Source organism: Vipera berus (assembly GCF_964194415.1).
Source record: "Vipera berus genome assembly, chromosome: 2".
Classification (NCBI taxonomy): domain Eukaryota; kingdom Metazoa; phylum Chordata; class Lepidosauria; order Squamata; family Viperidae; genus Vipera; species Vipera berus.
The window spans coordinates 144,047,268-144,071,895 of NC_138203.1; the positions used below are offsets into that span (position 1 = coordinate 144,047,268).

At 42.6% G+C, this 24,628-nt stretch overlaps 1 protein-coding gene across 1 annotated transcript in view; it reads left to right on the forward strand.

The window, feature by feature from the left end:
• The window catches only part of FMNL3 (formin like 3), a 109,291-nt gene that overhangs the window by 81,546 nt on the left and 3,117 nt on the right, over positions 1-24,628 (forward strand). Inside the window, exons 9-24 of the mRNA XM_081320895.1 lie at positions 884-977; positions 3,271-3,345; positions 4,813-4,923; positions 9,975-10,124; positions 11,134-11,235; positions 12,815-13,076; positions 13,168-13,236; positions 14,398-14,522; positions 15,709-15,911; positions 16,379-16,613; positions 17,374-17,442; positions 17,965-18,045; positions 18,387-18,516; positions 21,255-21,415; positions 21,917-22,018; positions 23,834-23,923. Of these exons, the coding sequence (XP_081177021.1) occupies positions 884-977; positions 3,271-3,345; positions 4,813-4,923; positions 9,975-10,124; positions 11,134-11,235; positions 12,815-13,076; positions 13,168-13,236; positions 14,398-14,522; positions 15,709-15,911; positions 16,379-16,613; positions 17,374-17,442; positions 17,965-18,045; positions 18,387-18,516; positions 21,255-21,415; positions 21,917-22,018; positions 23,834-23,923 (2,059 nt within the window). The remainder of the gene's footprint in view (positions 1-883; positions 978-3,270; positions 3,346-4,812; positions 4,924-9,974; positions 10,125-11,133; positions 11,236-12,814; positions 13,077-13,167; positions 13,237-14,397; positions 14,523-15,708; positions 15,912-16,378; positions 16,614-17,373; positions 17,443-17,964; positions 18,046-18,386; positions 18,517-21,254; positions 21,416-21,916; positions 22,019-23,833; positions 23,924-24,628) is intronic.

The following is a 24,628-nucleotide window of genomic DNA, read 5'->3' on the forward strand; positions in this document are numbered from 1 at the left end:
TAAGTTGCATTACTGAAATAAATGAACTTTTGCACAATATTCTAATTTTTCGAGTTTCACCTGTAAAAGATCCTCTCTATGCAGCTCATGGTTCTGAAACTTTTAAGGGGAGAGCCAGACTTTCAGTTACATGGAGTAATGATCAGATTTAGTGCATGGTGAAATATCTTTTGATTTTAAAGAGCAACCTCAACAGTGACATAATTGCAAATGGGGAATGTATGTTTTTACCAAATGCTGAGCAGCAGATGGGGACTACCTTCACATTGTGATATTCCCAGGACCAATAACCAAAGCTGACAGGAAAGGCTAATTAGTTCCACATTAGGGTTAGTGCTATGTGTATGAACACAATAACAATACTACTCTTTCCAGATGAGCCTTCCTTCCTTCCTTCCTTCCTTCCTTCCTTCCTTCCTTCCTTCTTTTATAAATTTTTATTGAATGTTTTACAAAAAAACGTAAAAACTAACACAAACCAGTAAAGAGTAAAAGCTATAAAGAAAGGAAGAAAAAAGAAAGAAAATGTAGAAAGAATAAAAAGAAACAAGGATCTTCCAGTTTTCTTCGCAGTAAATATAAGTGCAATTACAAAATTATCTCTTACACTGTTTACAAAAGAAAACTCATTCTTTCCTATTATCGTTTTTTATAACTATCAAAACTACCAATCATAAGTGCATTTTTTTCTGTTTTATGCAAAAAGTCTGATAGGAGTTTCCAGTCAACCATAAATAAGGATATATACTTTTTCTATTCAAACAGGTTAATTTAGCCATCTCTGCAAGGTCCATCATCCTTATCAGCCATTTCTCCATTTTGGCTTCCATGGTTTTTTTCCAGTTGTTAGTCGATCAGTTGTGTGTCTCCTTTCTCTCCCTAGGACAAAAGCCCTGGTATTAGAATTGCTGGCAGCTGTGTGTCTTGTGCGAGGTGGCCATGAGATCATTTTGGCTGCCTTCGAGAACTTCAAGGAGGTGAGATTGCTTTTATTATCTATTTAAAAGGATAGGTATCAAACGCTGAAGATCCAGGGTATTGTACGTTCTGAAGTCCAATGTATCTGTATCACTAGATTGAGAAAGGATATGCAAATAATAAGGAAGCAGATGGAAACAATGGTTAGATGGAAGGACTTTGATCACCACCCAGAGACAGATACAAACGGGGAGGGAGGAAAATAGAGAAAAACTGATATAATAATAACAATAATAATAGTAGAGTTGGAAGGGACTTGGAGGTCTTCTAGTCCAACCCCCTGTTCAGGCAGGAAACCATATATACCATTTCAGACAAATGGTTGTCCAGTCTCTTCTTATAAACTTCCAGTGTTGGAGCATTCACAAGTTCTGAAGGTAAGTTATTCCACTGATTAATTGTTCTAACTGTCAGGAAATTTCTCCTTAGTTCTGGGTTGCTTCTCTCCTTGATTAGTTTCCATCCATTGCTTCTTGTTCTGCCTTCAGGTGCTCTGGAGAATAGCTTGCCTCCCTCCTCTTTGTGGCAGCCCCTGAGATATTGGAACACTACTATCATGTCACCCCTCGCCCTTCTCTTTGTTAAACTACACATACCCAATTCCAGCAACCATTCTTTATATGTTTTAGCCTCCAGTTCCCTAATCATCTTCGTTGGTTTTCTCTGTATTCTTTCTAGAATCTCAACATCTTTTTTACATCCTGCTGGCCAAAACTGAATGCAGTATTCCAAGTGTGGCCTTACCAAGGTGCTATAAAGTGGTATTAACACTTCACGTGATCTTGATTCTATCCCTTTGTTAATGCAGCCTAGCATTGTGTTGGCTTTTTTGGCAGCTGCAGCACACAGCTGGCTCATATTTAAGTAACTGTCCACTAGAACTCCAAGATCCCTCTCACTACTATTAAGCACGGTACCACCAATATTGCATGATCAACCCCCACCCCACCCCCACCCCAAGTTTCCTGTAGCTTCAACTCCAATCATTTCATCTCTGTTAGTCCAATATGGCTGATCCCCTAGTTCCCTTCTTTACTTTTTGGGAGACAAAGTTGTCTGCTAGGTTTGTCAGGAATTTGTTTGATCTTCCATCTGGTGCAGAGTTTATCTCCCAGTTGATGTCCGGGTAATTAAAGTCCCCCATTACTATCGATGTGCTTCCTACATACCTTAGTTAACTGACTAGCAAAATGTTTGTTTATTTCCTCTGTTTGGTTGGGTGGCCTATAGTAAACAGCTATGGGAATGTCATTTGCCCCCCTTTTATATTGACTCAAATGCATTCAAGACAGTTTTCATCATTGTTGTGCTCTATTTCAGTAGAGATGTAGTTAGTTCTTATATAGAGAGCAACTCCACCTCCTCTTTTATTTGGACTGTTTCTTTTAAATAATTTAAAACCCTCCCACCAAGTTTCCGTAATGGCAACAATACCATATCTGCCCTCATTTACCTGAATTTCTAATTCACCTTGTTTATTGTTCATATTCTGTGCGTATAGTGATCATCATTTTTTTCCCCAAGTGAGAACCCAAGTCAAATGTACACAACTATCCAATATTACTTTGGAGAAAGTTTTTGATCAATGCAGTCTACCCTATCTTTTGGTGTTGCGTTGAGTCAGAGATAGGTAGTTACACAAAGCTGAAGCCATGATTTTATCAGGCCTGCATGCCACCTTATTTGTTTATATACTTATGCACCTGCTGCTACTCACTTGTAGTCAAGCTCTTCTCTAGATAACTTTTTTAGGTGTCTCATTTTCAGAATTTGAAGTAAGTTACTCTTAGTTGCAGGATATTTTCATCAGTAGCTTCTCAAAGAGCCTGACATCTTTCTGAAAACATTTTCTTGTTGTGTTTTCTTTGAATGGCTCCTGAAGGAATATATGTGGATCATGTGTTTATTAGATGTTCCATTTGGCTGCCAGTCCTGTCAAAGCTTGATCTAGTAAAGAAAAGGGTAAAATGAATACAGCCTGAAATGATTAAAGAAAAACCAGTAGGCCTTCAAGGTGTGACTTAAAAGACAAGGAGCATACCTGTGTTTCTGTGGGGATAATTCAAACACAGTACTTGCCTTCTTGTACCATCTACTGATAACAAAACTCTCTTTCTCTGGGTATGTGACCAAAGAAAGAAATTACTCTGGGAATGTGCATGAAAGTAACCACTGCGCAGCTATGTGGAGGAGCACTTATGTAAATATGTCAGCATCATGGAATGATCTGTATTTGGCAGGCTCATCAGGACTGCAACAGGTTTATGATCCAGGTGTGTTCTCTTTTCTTAGGTATGCAAAGAGCAGCATCGCTTTGAGAAACTGATGGAATATTTCCGTAATGAGGATAGCAATATTGACTTCATGGTAAGTAGTAAAAAAAAAAAAAGCAAGAATGCATTTGCTTTGAAATTGTGTATGCCAGCAGCTCATTTAGCCCAATGCTGGGAGGAAACAAAGTGACACATTGGATGTATATTATCTGTCTTGATAATCAATTGTACTCAACTTAGAACCATTCATTTAGTGACTGTTCAAAGTTTTAATGCCCTTTAAAAGTGACTTACAACTGGTCCTCTCACAACATTGCAGTATTTCCACTCATATGATCATGATCCTGGCAGCCATCATGCATTTACTATGGTTGCGGTATCCTTCAGACACATGATCACCATGTGTGACCAAGCAAAATCAATGGGGAAGGTGGCAGGGAAGCTTGCAAGTTGTGGTCAGATGATGTCTCACTTAATGACCACACACCTTAATGATAAATTTTCCAGTCCCTATTGTGATTGTAAGTTGAGGACTAACTTTATTCCATGGATAATGTAGGACTTCTGCTGTCCCCAACTATGCTTAACGTGCTATCATGGATTCACCCATGCAAGAGACCATAAGTCAATGATGGAGCATATGCTTGGATTCAGAAAGTCATTGATCATTTTAGGCAAGATTGGGAAAGGTTTCTATATAAAATCCTAGACAGATAAATCTATCAGTGAAAATGTAGGAGTAGGGAGTCTTTATCAACCCAAGGAAGAATTTACTCTAAGGCAGGGGTCCCAACCTGTGGGCGGGGGCCATTATCATGGCCTATTGGCCACCAGACCATGTGAGTAGTTGGCTGGTGCGCGCATGTGTACACAGGCTCATGGCCCCACTCACACAAGCATCTCCGTGAGCGTCGTGGGCGTTCGCAGCCTCACTCAAGCGAGCAATGGATGTTCATGCACATGCACGCCTGTGCATGCGTTCACTCCCCCACAAAATCATCCCTTCTTTCCCCTCTCCCCTGTTCCAGGCCTCCAACTCCGAAAAGTTGGGGAACTCTGCTCTAAGGAATCTCTTTTTTATTAAAAAGTTTTACAAAATTTTAATAATAACCCCCCCTCCCCATCAACCCTCTCCCCTTCCCTCCCCCCCCGGACTTCCCAAAGCAGAATACAGGGTATTACATATAGCAATCTTATGCAAACATATGCTAAATATCTATTACAACGTTAACAAACCTTCCACCCTTTAACTCCCTTATAACAGGAATCTCTAAAGAATATGGATTAGATGGTCTCAGTAAATGAAACCTGAAACGTCCGCTTCCCCCTTCTCCTTCTCCAGCAAAAGATTAATCCATGGTTTTCTGCATGGAGGAAGAGAATCTGTGCATTGAAGGATGGTGGGACTTGTCTATCTGGATATTATATAGAGTGTGTTGCATTTTAAAAATTCAGTTCTCTGTTTTTTTTTTCTTTTAAAAAAAGAGTTCTAGAATCTAAGGGGGAGGAAATAACTGGATCTGTGTGTCACAATTCCAGCTGCCTTTTCTCTCTTTTATAGGTAGCCTGTATGCAATTCATCAACATTGTGGTCCATTCAGTAGAGGACATGAACTTCCGAGTGCACTTACAATACGAGTTCACCAAGCTGGGTTTGGAAGAGTTCTTACAGGTAACATTTTATCCCATCGCAAAGTAAATCTCAAGTGGTATTAAAATTCGACAATGTTTAATCATCTTTCTCTAAGGCTCATTTAAACTCCGAGGCGACCGTGATGTCTAGGGACAGGGCTCTTTTTGACTGCTCTCATGATTACTGGTGCTGCTAGCTGTGGTGCTGGAATTATAGCCTTAATTACTTCTGTCTTTACCCTATTGTACTGTGGCAGTCTTGACAAAGTATCTGTCAAAAAATTCTTTCCTCCAGGCAAATAGCAGAGGGTATAATTGAAGTGCTGGAAATGTTGGGCCCACCGTGCCTGTTTAGGAGACAGTCTTCAGCGGTTCTAGGTTTTTTGTGGTCAGTCCAAATCTGGAAAGGGATTTTACTCCCTTCTAGAAAATGCCTCCATGTGAGGAGAGCCCATCTTACAGCATAAGCCTCCTTCTCCCAGCATTATTTTGTCTCAGGTTTTTTTTAGAGCTATAGCTGCCTTTTTTTGCTTTTGGAGCAGTACTGCACCCATAGCCATATTGCGAGCGTCAGCATGGATGTCAAATGGTCTCCCTGGGTGTCTCAGTAACAGCTCTGTGGAAAAAAGTCTTTTTAACTTTCCAAATACGGCTTGGCGTTCTATGGTCCACTCTAACGGCTGGCTGGGTTTCACCCCTTTGGTTTTCAGCAAATTTGTGATGGGCAGGGCAATTTGTGCAAATGAGGGGATGAACTGTCTATAGAAGTTGTCGAAGCCCAGGAAGCTGTGCAGCCTCTTCCTTTTGTGTGGGGCCTCGCATTTTAAAACGACAATCACAATCACCTTTTCTGGATCCATTTCTTCCCCCTTGTGTGAGAGCCGATAGCCTAAATAGTCGTTTTTTTCTTTGTGGAATTCGCACTTTGAGAGCTTAGCATACAGCTTAGCCGTGCAGAGTTTAAGACTGCCTTAACCAATTTCACAGGCTCAGCTTTCATTTCAGTGTAGATTAAGGTATCGTCCAGGTACACCAAATTCCTTTGTATAGGTGCTCATGTAGCACCTCATTTATCAGTTGCATAAACACTGCAGGGGCTCCCTATAACCCAAAGGAGCACTTTAAATTGAAAATAAAATAGGGGGCAGTTAAAAGTCATCTTCCACTCATCTCCCTCTTTGATCCTGACTCGGTAATATGCCTCCCATAAGTCCAGTTTAGAAAACACTTTTCCTCTGGAAAGGTGAGCCAGCATGAAAGGCAAGGGGTACAGATTTTCCACACACACAACATTAAGACCTCTATAGTCCACACAGAGATGAAGAGACCTATTTTTCTTTTCCCGGAACAGCACCAGGGCTGCCACCTGTGGGCTTGCTGGCTGTATGAAGCCCCAGGCTAGGTTTTTATCTATAAACTGCCACAGTTTTTCTAGCTCCCTAGGGGGGCCATAGAGTATATCTTGGGCTTTGGGAGCTTGGCTCCAGGGACAATCTCAATAACACAGTCTGTGGGTCGGTGTGGGGGAAGTTCATCTGAGCCCCTCTCACTGAATACTTCAGTCAAATTGTGGTAGTCTCTGGGTATGCTTTTCAGTCCATCGCTTTTCGTGGCTGCTACCAGTTCCTCAGTCAGGTTTCCCCTTTTTGCTCCTGTGGCTTTTAGGCTTTTCTCTTCCTTTGGGAATTTCAAGCTCCCTTCTAACCAGTCTACCCGTGGGTTCCATCTTTTCAGCCACGTCAGCCCTAGGACAAGGGGCCATTCCATACCAGGTGCCACTATGAAAGTTAAAAGTCTCAGAGTGGCTTCCCATTGCTAGACCCAAAGGTTCAGTGGGAAAGCTGGCTGGGACGCCCCCTGCAATGGACCCATCAAGTTGGCAAAATGCAGTGGGGTCCTTTAACCTCAGTCGGCTGATCAGGCACCTGGTACAACCTGAGTCTAGTAGGGTGTTTAGGGGCACCTTTTCTTCCTTGCCCGGGATTAACAATCCTATGGGCACTGTTATTGGTGCGATCTGCCCACTTACTAAGAGGTCATCATTGTAGTCGCTTTTGTGTATCCCTGGTTCATCATCTTGTGGGGTCGGAGTTCCCCCTCCTGACTTTGGGGTTGGGTGGAACTCCACAACCTCCGTGCTCTTCAGGGCCGTGTCCTTTGGGCATTGAGTAGGTTTCATCTGCTTCCCTCTGGATAGTCGGTCTCCTTTCTTAGCTGAGGTTTTTGTGCGGCACTTCAGGGTGTGATGGCCTTACTTGCCACATTTGAAGCAAGCAGTTGAGCACAGTTGAGCTGCTGTGGCCTTGGTTGCCTCCCTTTTTTTCTCCAGTGGAGATTGCTTCCAAACTTTGCACAACCATTATTGGTTGCCGTTCTGGTCGTTCTCCACTTCTTCAGCCAGGATGCACCAGTCATGCAGGCGGACTGGGGCTCCACAGGCAATGCAGGCATTATACAGGTCGTCAATGAGCCCATCTTTAAAGCAGCTCACCAAAATGTCCTCCGGCCAATTGAGGCGGCATGCCAGGTTTCGGAACTCCTCCATGTATTCAGCTACAGGGTGGTGTCCCTGCCTTACTGTCTTTATGTGGTCCCGCGCCTTCCGATTAACCAGGTGGTCTTCAAAGCACCGTCTCAGGGTTGTCATGAAGTGGTTAAAAGTTTCAGAATTCCAGGGCATCAGAGTTGTGCAGGGTTACCATCCATTGGGCTGCGGCACTTTCAGGGCCAGGGTGACTCTAGCTTCCTCACTGGGGAAGGTCCTTCCATACACTTGCATATAGGTGAGGATGTGAGCAAGGAAGAATCCCAACTGTTGGGGATCTCCATCGAATTTCAACCCAAGGAGGACCAACTTTGGTTCACGCTGCGGGGCTCTTTCAGTGACTTCTTGCGGGATTTCACCCCCACGGGGCCAGCTCTCTGAGAGGCCGTTGGGGTGGTTGCTGCTGTCTCGGTGGAGCCAGTTTGCCCCTGCTGCGGTTTTAGTAGTTCCCTACTCGCTCTTGCCGCATGCCGCTTCCTTGAGTCGTCCCTCACTTCTCCCTCTGCGCTGCTCGGATTTCGCCTTCAGGTCCTGAAAGGCTTCCACCATGAAGTGCATTGCTCGTTTCAAGATCTGGTCAGTTGAGTCCTGTTTTCCCTTGGTTTCCTCGTCATCATAGAGTATTTCTATTTCATGCTTCCAGCCGTATTTTCAGCTGCCCTGGATGAAGGTTACCCGTTGGGCCCTTTCATCCCAGTCTTCCCTTTTCCCCACGCCAACCGACCACCTCGGCCTCATGGATTTCTCCATGGCAGCTGTCTCCATCCATCCAGAGGGGCTCTCTTCAGGATGAGTCTTGGTGGTGGATTCTTCCCAGCATTCAGTCTCATCCTGCTCACTGCCATGGAGTGAAATGGTATGCACGGTCCCCACAGTAGGGTGGATGCCTCTCTGGGTTGACCACTTTTGCAGATCTTGCCTAATGTAAGGTCCTGCCTCAGCTAGTATTCCCATGAAAGCAGAACTCTTGAAACTGGCATCGTTTCAACAGGAACTTTTACTGAGAAACAGTGATAGCAGAAAGGCAAGGCAAGATCTAAGAGATTCCCGTGCAAAATGTTACATTAAAACTTTCTTTCACAAACCCCTCCCCAATACCCGACTGTCCAGTTCGTTTCCAGCCAATCCACATTTGCAAAGTTGTTGTGGGAACTGGAGCGATAAGGGATGGTTCCCAGCCATTGCATTGTCTTTACAACTTAGTGGAGATAAGGCAGATGGGCCCTGGCACATTCGTTCCCACTTTTCACACCCAAAGGGATACATCAAAGATGAAGAGAACGAAGAAAAGGAAATACATCCTTTAGCTCCCCTCCCAACAGAGTGAAACCTCCCCCCTCCTGTCAGAATGGCAGAGCCCCGAAAATATGAATTGAAGGGGACCTGACATTCTGTTAACATTGTCATTTTAATAAAAAAATAATTAATTGTGGAAAAAGCAGCTGCAGGTAGATGGTCTCCTCAACATAAGCCATGACAACCATAAATGCCATTTTTATTTCATCCTGGTCTTAGTGACAACCCTATTCGCTGCTTTATCACCAGCCTCTCCTTCATATACAACATCACCAGCATCTTTTACTATGTATCTGGGTTTTTGTGTACTTTCAAAATCCTCAGAATTTGCTTGATTCAAAGCAATAAGAGAAAAGTATATGCATTCTATTGGAAGCAATGGCCCTCTCAAATGCTTTTCAAGTCCTCCCCCCCCCCAACTCCCCATCAGTTTTGATGGCGAAGGGCACTTGAAACTAAGGAGTAATTCTAGATATTTTTTTAAGAAATGAAAATAGCTGCATTTTCATAATTGAAAATGAAGGCAGATGTTCTACAGAAAGTCAGGTTTTGAGTTTTGTTTTCAAAATTAAGTGCCTAATGAGAGATTCATACACTGAAATAGCAGAGGAACAGCAGAGGCATGGAGAAGTCCCCTTGAAACGCTGAAGCTCTTGCAAGGCAGTGTCTCTCATGGGAACCATTGGTGATAAAGTGTCATACATGCTTATTAATTTATTTAGGACAAAATTTCTGTTCTGCCAATTTCAAATAAGTTGTGTTCGTATGAAAATTCTCCATAATTCAAAAGCATGTCTATGTCATAGAAACAAAGCTGATTAATAATGAAACCTTCTTTCCAAAAATCCCTGGAAATACAGTTCTCTGATGGGGTTTAAAGACTACTAACAAAACACCCATCATCTCATCAAATAGTCAGATCCAGAATTCTGTAGGCATGAGGATGGGAGTGAGAAGAAATCATGATAAAGTAACATACATCTGTATTTTTAAAAAATTTCAATTTTTTTCCACAGATGGCTTGATATTTATCACGGAGTACTTTAGTGGTTTATTTTTGTACAGTAATTTCTTTATCTGTAGTTTGGGCCTCTTGGACTGCTGAGACCGAACACGTCTATGGGATAAATCTTTGAGGAAGTCATGAGTAGCTCAGAGGGGCTGTATTTTGGCCTTGCTGGGGACCTGGTGGTATCCAGGAGAATACTAGGAGCCTCTGGCCTTTAAGACTGTTTCATTCTCTCCAACAGAAGTCAAGGCACACAGAAAGTGAAAAGCTGCAAGTGCAAATTCAGGCCTACCTGGACAATGTGTTTGATGTAGGTGGGTTGCTAGAAGATGCTGAGACCAAGAATGTGGCTTTGGAGAAAGTAGAAGAATTGGAAGAGCACTTATCGCATGTAAGTGCACAGCCTTTTCTTTAGCATGGAAAAGCCTTATTGGTTGGGCAGCTAATCCTGGAATCCATTTTGCCTATGGGAACTACACAGACTATTTTAAAAAAATGTCCTTCCCCTTTCTTACTATTTACTCTTAATGTAAAGGAGAATATGTCATCAAATAAGGAAGCTCCATTCAGTTGCAAAAACATTTATCTGTCCTCTTTTAAGCTAGTAACAAGGTCACCCAGTTTTTAGAACATAGGGATTTTCATTGTAAAGTGTTCAGTAGCTGATCCACCTATTGTGTACCTTAACTCAAGTACAGGTAATCCTCGACTTAACAACAGTTCATTTAGTGACTGTTTGAAGTTATATCACTGAAAAAAGTGACTTATGACCATTTTTCACACGATCGTTGCAACATTCCCATGGTCACATGATCAAAATTCAGATGCTTGACAACTGACTCATATTTATGGTGGTTGCAGTATCTTGGGAGTAATGTCAACACCTTTTGCAAACTTCTGACAAATCAGTAGGCAAGCCAGATTCACTTAACAGCTGTGTTACTAACTTAACAACTGCAGTGATTCACTTAACAACTGTGGCTTAACAAATGTCTTGCCGAGCAACAGAAATTTTGGGCTCAATTGTGGTCCTAAGCCGACCTGTAGGTGAGACAGAGATTTTTCTAGCCCTGCCTGGAGATGCCAGGAATTATATTAGGGAGTTTGTGCATTCCATATAGGAGGTCCCATAAATTCAGTTCATTGTCTGAGGTCTAAAATCTCCTGACTGGCCATGCAAAGGGAAGATAGAGGTAAGCTAAAACTTGTTTTTAACTATTTTAAAAATACCAATTACTTGGGTTTTGCTAAAGAAAATCCTTTTGGCAGTTTCACTACCTCATTTATGTGAGTCGGCCTCACAAATGCGTTATTGAACATATAGTTATCAAACAATAAAAACAGAGCTGTCTTGACTCAAAGGAAAGACCAATTGGTGATTCCCGTTCTGTATTATTCAGTTGACAGAAAAGCTGCTGGATCTGGAGAATGAGAACATCATGCGGGTGGCTGAGTTGGAGAAACAGCTATTACAACGGGAAAAGGAATTGGAGATTGTCAAGGTACGGGGATCAAGGAAAGGGAATTAAAGATGCTCCCCAGAGCATGGAGGTATGACTTTGATTTAAAGTGATGGTTTCATGTAGACTTTCCTGGAAGCTGGTCACTGATAAGGTACTGTGGGGAAAGATAAACTATGGAGGTTCTCAACCATCAAGGTCATGGTTGTCCCAAAGGTGTTTTTTCAAAAGGCAACTGCACTTTTGTTGGTTTTTTCCTTTGAAAACATTTCACTTCTCATCCAATAAGCTTCTTCAGTTCTGGACCAACAAAAGTCTTTTCGAAAAAGCACCTTTGGGATATGTGACAGGTTCAAGGCATGCAGAACTTCTGAACCATATTTGAAAATCTGAAATCCACAGAATTCCTTGCTTGGCGAACAACATAGAAGGGTTTCCTGCAAGTAAGAACTCTTCTAGTTTAAAAGAACGTGTTACTTCAAGGTTATTCTTTGTCACAGAGATGGAGCACAATTTCTATCTTAGTGAGCTATTCCCCCCCCCCTAAAATATCCTATGATAAAATGCATCCTCTAGCATCCTATCTTGATTTGCCCAATATAGGCAAAGAGCAGAACCAAATGGCAATGTTTTCCTGGACCACACTGCAGCAGGTCAAGAGTTACGTATTTCCATTCTTTTCTTGAGCTGGATAGGCACCCCACATCTGCTAAACTAATATGTGGTTTATATTGACAATTTATTTCCCCACACATTGTTTTCCATGTAGGCAGATATTTTCTTCCTATGAAAGAAATTAAATTATGTAACTCATTCTTATTCTCAAAAGTGTATGGTTGGAGATATTTGTGATTCCATAGTTCAACGTACAGTGAACCTTGCAACCTTCCCCAGTCTGTATCTGCCAGCTGGGTTGGATCGCAACACTCAAACCTCCAATTCACCTGGAGATCCCTGAATTGGGGAAGATCTGATGTGATTGGTCCTTTGTGATTAGGGTTCCCTGAGATGATAAACCAAACCCTAATCCTAACCATAACTTTGGGTTTTGGTTATAAAATGAAGGGTGTTCTCTCTTCTCCTTTATATATAATACCTGAGTACTCCCTAGAATTAGCAAATTACTAAAACTAAAAAAAAAGAAGTATCTTCTTCCTTCAGGGTTAAAAAAAGATATTCCCCATAGCAAAGAGAAGCAGAGATGGTTAAACTGATTCCTTTACCCAAAGAAGAGAATATACTTAATCTTATCTCTGTTTTGAAATTGCTTCTGGATTTTGTGCTTGCAATGAGAAAAAAAATGAAACTTTGATTCTGTTTTTGTGAACTAGATAGGCTTATTGTTATAGAAATGGCTTGTATACCTATTGTGTAAAAGCAAAAAGTTGTGGTTGTAATATTGTTATCTTTTACTGTGCTAAAGAAAGTCGGAAGTCAGTGCCTTTTTCTTTTCTCCTTTACATTATCCCCCCTTTCCCCGTCTTAGTTTTCTACACTTTTTTCCCCTTGTATTTTATACTTTGATAAAATTAATAAAATAAAATTATTATTTTTTTTTAAAAAATAGGGAATGGTTTTTAGAGATAAGAAAGCCTCCATTGTATCTCTCTATCTGGAACAGGAGACCTACGAGAGTGCCAGCCACCAAGTTCATACATTGCGCAGAATTATCAAGGAAAAGGAAGAAGCCTTCCGACATCACTATACCTCACATCCAATGGGGAGTGACCACTTGCCACTGCCACCACCTCCAGAGGCAGAGATCAGTTTCAGCGACATCTCTGAGGATGAATTCTGCCTGCCTGTCCTGCCTCCTGTGGAGGCTGCCCCTCCTCCGCCACCTCCTCCGCCACCCCTTCCCCCACCCCCTCCTCCACTACCAGGTAGGCTTGGTTCTGGAGCTAACAAGCCAACATCTTGCCATGAGGAGGGTGCTTTGTTTTATTTATTTATCTATTGTTTCTTCTCTCGTAGATAAGTGTCCACCAGCTCCACCGCTTCCTGGCATGTCTCCTTCGGTGATCCTCACAATGGGCTTATCAGGTAGATAGCAATAGCACTTAGATTATATACTGCTTTATAGTGCTTTACAGCCCTAAGAGGGGGGGCTAAGGGATTTACAGCGTGTCCCCCCCAATAAACTGGGTCCTCATTTTACCCATCTCGGAAGGGTGGAAGGCTGAGTCAACCTTGAACCGCTCAGGATCGAATTCCTGGCAGTCGGCAGAGTTTGCCTGCAATACTGCACCACCACTGGCTCAACACACTACTAATTACTGCGCCACCACTGGCTCAACACCTATTCCCCCAAATAGACCAGAACAGTAAGACAGCATGGGGATTGCTGTATACTTGATGCTAGTTGAATTGGGGAGGGTTTGAAGGTAAATAATGTAAGTAATAATGTAGTTTCTACTTAAAAACATATGTTTCTAGCTCTTATGGGTATAAATTTAGACTGGAAAGTCTGAGAAAAACGTCAGAAAGCAAAAAAAAATCAATTGATAAAATTGAATCAAGCAACTAGAAACTTTTGCAGAGAAACTGAGAAAATGTATGCTTCCCCCGAAATGCAATTTATGTCATTTGTACAGATGATTTTCCTTGGCATCACATTTCATTGTTGTAACCTTGAATTTTTAATAGTTTGAATGTCCTCGGGAAAGTGACATATTTTACTGGACAAGAATGGCAAAAACTAAAATAATTTGTTCCCATTAAAAATAGATACCGTACTTTAATTTTGGTTCTGGCTTCAGATATACAGCCTTAAACCTGTTTCTTTGGAAATAAGCCAAAGGAAAATTCATCTGGTTTGGTTTTTTTTGAAATACAAATCAGGCAAACCATGTCTGGGCTGCAAACATAAACGACAGTGGTACACTGTAATTCTTTGCTGCCTGTTGGAGTTGTCTCGAGTGTTGAGTTGCAGGTATGGAATGCCTGTTACAGATCAGTGAATGAATTCCCTCAGTGCTTGCATACAGTTCAGGGAAAAGATTTGGTGACATGTCCAAATCACATAGATAGCATTCTTCAGAAACTGTGGTTTAAGGGAAACTAAGAAAAATGAACCAAAACTCAACAGAAAATTGCCAAAATTAAAACTTCTTTCTCCAACTGACTTATTGGGAATAGGCCGGGGAGTACTTTCTGTTTTCCACATGATCTAGTAATGCCTTCTTCTCTCTGTTCTGCACCAAGCAATCCGCATCAAAAAGCCCATCAAGACCAAGTTCCGCTTGCCAGTTTTTAACTGGACAGCATTGAAGCCCAACCAGATCAGTGGGACGGTCTTCAGTGAGCTGGATGATGAAAAGATCTTGGAGGTAAGGGAAACAGAGAAGGGAGTGCTGGCATGAGTTGAGATTTTAAGTACATAATTTGAAAATTGATTTTCTTTCTTTCCTGTTGTTTTTGTTGTCTGTTATGGTGTCAGGGAACTGAAGCTCTGATTTAAAAAAAAATAGTCTGCTCTTCAGTTTGAGTGAGAGAAGGAAAAGTCAGTTTGACTGGTAGTGGAATTACAAGTAGAATTGGGAAGATAAAGCATATGAAGAATAGAACAAGAATAAGAACACGGAAGGACAGCAAATAATTACTTTTATTGCTGTAAGTTGCCCAGAGTCACTTTTGTGAGATGAGGAAGGGAAGGAAGGAAGGAAGGAAGGAAGGAAGGAAGGGAGGGAGGGAGGGAGGGAGGGAGGGAGGGAGGGAGGGAGGAAGGAAGGAAGGAAGGAAGGAAGGAAGGAAGGAAGGAAGGAAAATTGAAAATAACCAAAAAGTATTATTGGCAGAAAGTGTGTGCTAGAATAATAATGGAGCAGCAAAGACAAATGTCATTTGATTTTGAATTGTATTAAATATTCACATTTGTCTGCCACAATTGTGCCTGCAAATGGAACAGATAATAGGATTCTTCTACTGAAACTCATACTAACCCTTGAACCCACATGGAACCCACTTCTGCTATCCAGTCCTAGTGTACTTTTGGAGCCCTTGATTTCCAAAATATACAGGTAGTCCTCAACTTACGACCACAATTGAGCCCAAAATTTATGACAGTAAGTGAGAAATTAGTTAACTGAATTTTGCCCCATAAGTGAATCACTGCAGTTGTTAAATTAATAACATGGTTCTTAAATGAATCTGGCTCCCCCATTGACTTTGCTTATCAAAATGTCGCAAAAGGTGATCACATGACCCTGGCACACTGCAGCTGTCATAAATGTGAGTCAGCTGTCAAGCATCCAAATGTAAATCAGGTGACCATGGGGATGCTCCAGTGGTCGTAAGTGCAAAAAATGGTCATAAGTCACTTTTTTCAGTGCCATTGTAACTTTGAATGGTCACTGAGCGAACTGTTGTAAGTTGAGGACTACCTGTACTGTATGGTTTTAATATGCGGTATGTGCCCAGAACAGCAAAATACCAAGAAGTAAAAACCAAGGCGTTAGCAGCTTTAATTACTACCCCCAAACGGATGAGATAACTCATTCTTTCCTTCTTTCCAAGGATCTTGATCTGGACAAGTTTGAGGAGCTCTTTAAGACCAAGGCACAGGGCCCCGCCATCGATCTCCTTTGCTCTAAAAACAAGGCTTCACACAAAGCAGTCAACAAAGTGACCCTGCTGGAGGCCAACCGGGCAAAGAACCTGGCCATCACGTTGCGTAAGGCCGGCAGGACCACAGAGGAGATCTGCAAAGCCATCCACACGTGAGTCTCCCTCCGTGTGCCTTTCCCCATCCTGTGATTTTCGTTCTCGTGCAGGCAGCCTTTTTCTCTCTCTGGGATTGTATTTCTTTAGGCATAATCGGGAGCGGGCCGTGAGATATGCGAATAATAGGTCAAGCAGGAGATAGAGCAGGTGATCCCAAAGCAAATTACAGGTGGGGTGCTTTTCTCTTTTTGAAACACTTTTTTTCCTTATCAACCACTTTCTTCCCTTCTTCCTCACACAGCTGGATGTCAGGGTAAAGGCAGATCACTCTTTCCTAACTAGGGCTTGAGTTTCAGGTCACGTGGAGTTAGGCTACACGCCTTGGGTGGGTCAAAGTTGCTCGTTCCTAGGTGAGAGGATCACTGAATGAAAAGGGAGTATCTCCCCCTTGCAACCTTTGCCCGTCAGTAGCCAGATGTTCCACCTCTGATAGAGGAACTTTCTTCCTTGGGGCCTCTTTTAGGTTTGACCTGAAGACCTTACCAGTGGACTTTGTGGAGTGCCTCATGCGCTTTCTGCCAACCGAGAATGAGGTCAAGCTACTGCGCCAGTATGAGAAGGAGAGGAAGCCAGTGGAGGAATTGTCAGATGAGGACCGCTTCATGCTGCACTTCAGCAAAGTGGAGCGTCTGACCCAGCGCATGGCCATTATGGCTTTCCTGGGCAACTTCAGTGAAAACATCCAGATGCTCATGCCGGTAACACAAGTTATTTTTTGGAGCTAGTACAATTGCAGTGATGTGGCCTTAAGTGGTACTAAGTTTGAGGGGACTCTTTTATCAGTAAATGTGCACATGGGATGGGAAAGGAGGTGCTCGGTGTTGATCTTTCTATTTCTTCTGCTCCAGGAAGCCAGTTGTGTGTCTATAATGGCATTAGGACATACTTATAATGTAGAATTTCATAGAATAACAATTATACTGTCCTTTTGAAAATCTGTACTTGGCTGCCTGGCAGAATGGGGGATGCAAGCAAGCAGATACAGCCCTGGAGTAGATTACATTTTCTGATTGCCTCAGGTGCAGCTTGCTCTAACTTCAGATTTAGGAAAGGCTGAGAAAATGGTTATCCTTGAGATCAAACAGAATAGTTGTTAGGGATGAAGAAAGCGTCTGCACTGGGTAGGTGTTCCACCGATACTACTCACTCAGTCCTTGTGTTTTCTTGATGCACTCAGAGATCTTGTTCCACTCTGGCGTGATTCTGTATTCCCAAATGATCAACTTTTCTCCTCTATGCTAATATGCTTACAGTGTTCATTATTCTTCCTGCTTAATGGTTGTATTGACCTTTCCTCCTAAGGGAAGCATTCAAAGCAATTAAAAACCAGATGGTTAAATCATGCTCAAATTGCTGTCTCTTCCTCAGGAGTTTGCTCCTCTACAAAATACAAGAAGTATTCAGGTGTTAAACCAACAATAATACTTTTGTGCTCTTTTGGTTTTTCCCCTCTTATAGCAACTCAATGCCATTATCGCTGCCTCGGCATCTGTCAAATCGTCACAAAAACTCAAGCGAATGCTAGAGGTAGGTCAGTCAGTTGGCATTAACGTAGTTAACAATGGAAAGTTGAGGCACAATCTATGCCATTTACTTCTCATGCACATTTTTGAATGCTAAAATTCAACCCGGATGAAGCAAATGAAGGGAGCCTCTGAGCCTGTGAAAGGCTTACTTTCCTTTTTTTAAGATTGCAATTTCATTAAACTTACCGAAGTACAAAATACAAATGAAAATAGTGGGAAATGGGGGGGAGGGGAAGGGGGAAAGCAAAAAGTGTAGGGGAAAGGGGTAAAGGAAAAGAAAAGCCTTGACCTCTGACCCTTTTTAGCACATTAGAATATCGTTACAAAATTACAAAATAGCTAGCCATTTCTATAGCAACAAAGAAAGGCTTATTTTCAATTAGTTCAGGAGCTGTAGCTCTAAGCTGGAATGTGATTTCTGCAGAGGCAGAGAAGATTCACCCTGTGCCCTGGGCTTCATTGGCTAGAATTTTGTCTTGTACCTTAAGCCAACTGCACTTCTTCTCTTCTTCTCTCCCCACAGATCATTTTGGCCCTTGGCAACTACATGAACAGCAGCAAGCGTGGCTCGGTTTACGGGTTCAAGCTGCAGAGTCTGGACTTGGTAAGGGAAGAAGCATGGAAAAGGGTCATACAGTATGATCCATGTACCTGTAAAAAGTAGCCAGCTGGATTTGTTCGAGATACCCTAAGAAGAAGGAAGTTAGTAATTAATATGCTATCACAATGTACAGCACTGGGCACCTTTTCACACTACCCGTGCCTGTGAATTCTCATGAGTGAATGCATTTCCCCCAGGGCATCCCATGTCAATGTCCATACGTGTAACTGAACAGATGAGATTGTCTGTATTCACATGCATGTAGACTCCCTGCCGGTCTAATGTTTGCACACACTGATGCTGATGTCTTGATAATCTGTTCTTCCTTATTTCTGTCCTGAAAGCTGTTGGACACTAAGTCAACTGACCGGAAGCTGACTCTTTTACATTTCATTGCCATGATGGTGAAGGAGAAATATCCTGAGTTGAGTACCTTCTGGCAGGAACTGCACTTTGTGGAAAAAGCAGCTGCAGGTAGACGGTCCCTTCAACCATGACAACCATAAATGCATCTTTGTTTCATCCTGGTCTTAGTGAGGACCCTATTAGTTGCTTTATCTCCAGCCTCTCCTTCATATAAAAGACCAGCAGCATTTCTATCTGGAGATTGCATGGAATTCAGAGAGACAACATTTTCTGCATAGGTACAAGCCTCTGGCTTTGACTTAGTACTAGGAGGATCATGAACCGACCTGTAGAGGGAAACCTACTTGCAATCTGATATAACGTACAGCATAATGTATGAAACAGATATTGCTACATTTCAATTAGTATGCAGATTGTTTCCAGAAAGGGTAATGGTAAAGTAAAGCAGGCACCAAGCAGACTAATAGGTGTGCTGGTATATAAATACGTGTAATATAATTGGAAACTGAATTTCCTGTTGCCACGTTGCTCAGACTAAAAAGTGGACTTGAGTCTCTAACACAGACGTGACGTAACGTGACATCGTGCGACGTATTGGAGCTTTTTCCCCATTGCCGGCAATGGGGTGGGTGCGGTTTCGTTGTGACGCGTCTGGCCCGCGGGCCGGCAGTTTGACACCCCTGCTCTAACAAGTTAGAGAATCCCCCTTCCCCCCCCCCACGTTGAGCAGCAATATTTTCTTGCAGTGTTCCTGGAGCTGATGGGAGTTGGTATCAAACACTCAAAGCTGGAGGCTTAAGGAGCTCCCTGCCACTGCTGAATAGGGAACAGATCAATCCTCTCAGGGGTCTCCTGACAGCTGCTGCTCTCTCAGGCTTGAGAATGGCTGCAATAAATCACAGCTTTCTGTCCTGGAGATCAGCTGTGCTAATGTACAGAAAAAGCTCTTTGGGTTTCTTAGGATTCAGCAATCTTCCACTGAATTGCGGGATTCATATGACACAACTGACACAGTCTTCCCCTCCTCCTGTATAAATGACTTATCGAGTGATGCAGCAGCATTCAAAGTAATCTGAAGCTGCCACAATGATGAAGGCTACTGCCTTCTTGGCCAGTGGCCCACTGTCGTGCAGCATGCTAGCTGTTGTCATTTATTTTGCAGCACTAGGAAAATGATAATATAAATGGCTTTCATGGGGTTGGAGCAGTGGTGGGATTCAGCCGGTTCGTACCACTTTGGCAGAACCGGTAGCTAATTTTTTGTGGCCCAGGCCCCAAATGGACTTCTGGAAGCGGCATCCACATAGAGAACTAGTTGTTCACATATTTGAATCCCACCACTGGGTTGGAGATGTCTTTTTACAGCTGGTACCTGGAACAGAAGGGATGCATTTCGAAGGATAGAGTAACAGAGTGACAAGAGAATGACTGCCTCTTGTGCAGGGCTGCAGCGCAAGTGACTGAAGGAAAGTGTTTAGGCCTTCTCTTCAGAGTTTGCCTTACATAAATTATTTCGGATAAGTGACTCAAAACTAACCAGGTTCCTGACTCTGCTGTGAAAATTAGGGTTCTGATTCACACATTGTGCTTGGTCTTTCAATATCCAGGTCAGTCATGTTTTGTGAACCCAGCTCATTTCAGGAGACACTTAAGATCCAAAGTTTTACTTCTCAATCTTTTTCCTTGATGTCTCTGAATGGTTTATAACCAGTGGCATGTTGATAAATGTATAGCAGCCAACTCAGCTCATGGCCACAGCTCACGGCTAGCCACCAAATAGCTGATTGACTTGTTAGGCATTGCAGCTTAGCTCTGTTCTAAACTGATCTGCAAAATTCCAGAAAAGTTAACAATTGGTTGTGAGCTGATATAAGCTGGCTTCAGCACATCATGGTTATAACAAAAGTTTGTGTGGGATTCATAGTTGCCTCCCCCTTCCTCTGACAAACGTCCTGTGCAATTTTGCAAGTGGTTGGAGCCAGTCCATGGCATCCCATGAAAGCCTCAGTGCCCCAACTGGGAGTTCTGGGAAATGTACATTTGAAGGCATCAGAGCGAGAAAGGCCATATTTATATAAGCTGAAATGAGAGATGGTTGGGGAACAGATTGTATACATGGTTGTTTGTAATTAGTTTGTGTCCATTTGTTGATGGACAGGATTCTTTTCTGAGTAACCTAAGAGAAGATCACTGATCTTGAGAAGGTTGGATGTTGAGTGTGGGAGAGGAAGATGGGAAGAGGTGAGGACAAGAAATGATATTATCAAGGAGAAATGTAGAAGAATTGAAGGATTAAGCCAAATACTTAAAAGATAATTTTCTCAAATTATGTTGATTTGTGGCTTTGCAAAAGCTAGTACAATGGAATCCAGTTCTTTGATCAGCAGGATACGTCCTTTCCAATTTTTAATAATTAATTAATCAATCAATCAATTAATTAATTAATTAGTGTAGCGGCATACAACAGAGCAGCTTAAACACAGCCTGGGAGTCATCAACCAGAATTAAGTGCAAAAGGCATGACTTGTACCTACAAGTGCCAGGTACCTCTGAGCAGGTTTTAATCCTAGGATTTTTTTTAGTATCAGAATACAATTGACTTTATGCTTGAACGTTGCACTAAATTATTCAAAACATTCTGTATGTCAATCAAATTTGGGCTGGGGGTGAAGGGGTATCATTTTATTTCCCCAAAGATCTGCCTGTAGATCCTGATACACCTTCTGCCCATCCCTGGAACAGAATCCAAATGCTTTCCTAGTCCCCTGTGAAGCCTATAAACTCCTTTGAAATTCTTCAACCAAAGTTGTCCTGAGGCCCCTCTGGTGACTTCTCTTCCTCCGCAGTGTCTCTGGAGAATGTGCTGCTGGATGTGAAGGAACTAGGGCGTGGCATGGAGTTGATTCGGCGGGAGTGCAGTTTGCACGAACACAGCATCCTGCGTAACTTCTTGATCGCCAGTGAGGGGAAGTTGGACCGACTCCAGAAAGATGCTAAGACTGCAGAGGTGAGTGGAGGGGCAACTGGATGACAAGGATTAATCGAGAAGAGCTTGCAACCAAAGCTTTGCTTCTCTGTGCCGCTGAAGCGATCGAGTGCATGAAGTTGGTATATGAACTTCATATATTAATTGCACTCCAGACCATGTAGAAAAGTCCTGCTATGTGTGATTTTGCAGATACGTTTAGCGCCAGTTTTGACTAATCCATATTTATTCAACAACAGAGATGACATCAGACATCAGAGAGTGCTTGTTCCTGCTCATATTCTTGTGCAGAAAGTCGGATTGTGTGGAGAAATGAATGCCTTTTCTTTACAGCTGTTAAAAAACGCTGTACTGTTGTGTAGATTGGATTTCAGGGTTTGTAGTGCTTTAGGCAAAGATAGTTGTTTCGACACTCAAGCCTAAAAGTACTGGCAGTTAAGCTTGGTAGTCTTCTTTTTCTACAGCAAGCCTGAAGGCTGCAGAAGCTACTGTTTCATTCATCTTGCTTATCTTTTGTGACAGGAAGCCTACAACACGGTTGTGCGCTATTTTGGCGAGAGCCCAAAGACGACACCACCCTCTGTTTTCTTTCCAGTCTTTGCACGTTTCATCAGATCCTACAAGGTGAGGGTTGGGAAGTGGAGATTCGAGATCAGTATTTTTCAATCTTAGTTGCCAAGATTGAAAACACTGTTCTAGCTGGCTACTTTAGAAGCACCAGAACTGCATGCTTGATCTTGCATGAATTTGGGAGCCCAGTTGTAAATAACTAAGCTCTTCTGGACATGGTCCAAGAGAAAGCAGCTTTGGCTGGGACAAGGCATGGCCAGTGAATAAGGGAATTAGAATTTTCTTCCTGTGTGGGCTAACTACTCCCTTTCCACTGAATGAAGATCTCCTGTGCCAGGCCACTCATCTCAGCCAAGCAGCTTTCCAAAATGTTAGCCTCCCCAGAGCATTTTCTAGAGCAACTATCATCTGCATTAATTACAGACTTTTCTCCCTTGCTGGGAGAAGCCATCACAGATTTAGATTCAGAGTTGACAAGCACAGCCCAGAAAGAGGAAGAGAATGGTAGGCCAGCTGGCAGAGAAACAGCTGGATGGAGAGAGAGAGATGGTTTCTTTAAGTGACAAGGCACGTAGAATCAGGGAGTACATTAACCTGGTGTCTTTATGGATAGCAATGGCATAGAACTCTTATATCACTGGATATCAAAGTATGGGTAGCCCTTGGCTTATGACAGTAATAGAGCTTACCCATTATGGTCATAAGTCCTGACAGTCATAAAATGGGTCGGTCACATGACCAAACTGATTTTACAATCTTTTTTTGTGGCAGTTGTAAAGCAGTGACCACAGTTGTTAAGCAAATCCCATGGTTGTTACAGGAACCATTAGCTTGTGGTGGATGCAGTTTTGCAGAAAACTGGAAGTAAATACCTGTTTTCGGCAAAACTGTTGTAAAACGTGGTCACATGATGTGGGACATTGCAAATAGCTGTAAATGCAGCCCAGTTGCTGAGCACCTAAAATTTGGTCACATGACCAGAGGAGGGGCAACCATTAAAACTTCAAATCCAGGTTGTAAGTAGCCCCAGGTAGGTCTGTTGTAACTTCAAACAACTGCTAAGTGACAGTCATAGGTCGACTACCTGTGTTGGTCTGTTGCAGGCTGAGGCCCTTAAGGGAGGCACCTGCCCTTTCAAAATTTGTTAAAACACTTATTATGGCAAGTTCTTTCTTGCTTCATCTCAAATGCAACAAAGCACATGTACTAGGTGATCATATCTGCATTTGTCAGAAATGGGGTCAGTGATTCATTTTAAAAAGTCTATGTTATGGGGAAATAGATTGAAGCTAAATTATAAAAAAGTGTTTCTAAGGAGTACAAAAAAGAAGACATTAGGTCTTCTGAAGTTTCCAAGAAAAAAGCAAGAGAAATGTCTGCCATGAATTCCCTTAGCCTTATTCAACCAGGCATCTTCATGTGTTGAATTATAGTTGTCATCGGTCCTGGTCAGAATAACCCTTTTCTACAATTGCCCATTGAAGTGCAGGTAAAACCTACCCGGTGTATTTCATAGGGGAACTTGGCTTTCCACAGTCTGGACCACATTCGTTTGTCTGCTCTGCCACTATTTGGCTATATAAATGGTAATAACCATGTGGAGACAGATGCAAAGTGTTTTTGTTTTTTTTTAACAGAAAACACATACAAGCACAATAGATAGAAAGTACCTGCTCCGTAGAGAGAAAATCTCAGGTTCAGTCTTAGCATCTCCAGATAAAACAATCTGAGATAACAGTTGGGTTGGAATAGAACTCTCCAGTCTGAGTCCTTGGAGAACCAGCCGACCAATAGGTCTAGTTGAGCTAGATGCCTATGCATTGACCAGTAGTTCTTCACCATACTGTTGCACTGTTCTTTCTTTTTCAGGATGCAGAACAAGAGAATGAACTGCGCAAGAAGCAGGAACAGGCCCAAAGGGAGCAGGCATTGGCCCAAGAAGCTAAGAGACTAGAGAAGGTAAGATATACTCCGGGGCATCATGTTGTATGATTGGCAACAATTTGAGAAGCCTGAGGAGGTAGGGTGTCAACTCACAGGAAGACTGTTTCATCATTATGTCTCCTGGGCTTTGATAGAGCTTAAACTTACTTGTAATATATTTTAGCTTGGAGATGATATGTTAGAGTATCAGCTGCTACGATGCTACTCTTGGGTGGTGTCTGAGCAGAGAATGGAAGGGCCTCTAGCAAAGTGTGGGATGCTTCACTAGAATAGTTGCAGCCTACAGCGTCTGCACCTGCTTCTAGAATAGGCATCCTGCTGGGTCTCTGCTTCTGTATTTTAGGGCATGATCATTGGTAGTGTTGTGATTCAGTGTCAGCCTGTGCTCCCAGCATCTGAGTCCGATGAATCGGAGGAGGAGGAGGAGGGGTTTGGAGAGCCTTTGGTGTCAGAGGGAAGCTCTGATGCACTGCAGGACTCTCAGCCTGGCCCCTCCAGTCATGTTCTTCATGAGGCTCAGCTGTACAAGGTGCTGGACTCAGAAGAGTTACAGCTGAATCTGTTCAGAGATGCTAGAAGCAGAAGGCAATCCAGCAGAGCAGAGCAGAGAAAATCAATGAGGCAACTCAGTGAGAGAAGGAGAAGGCAGTGAGAAGCCACGCCTTGGGACTGATAATAAAAGGGGAAGGTGAGGGTGGGGCTGGTTGCTGAAGGCAACCG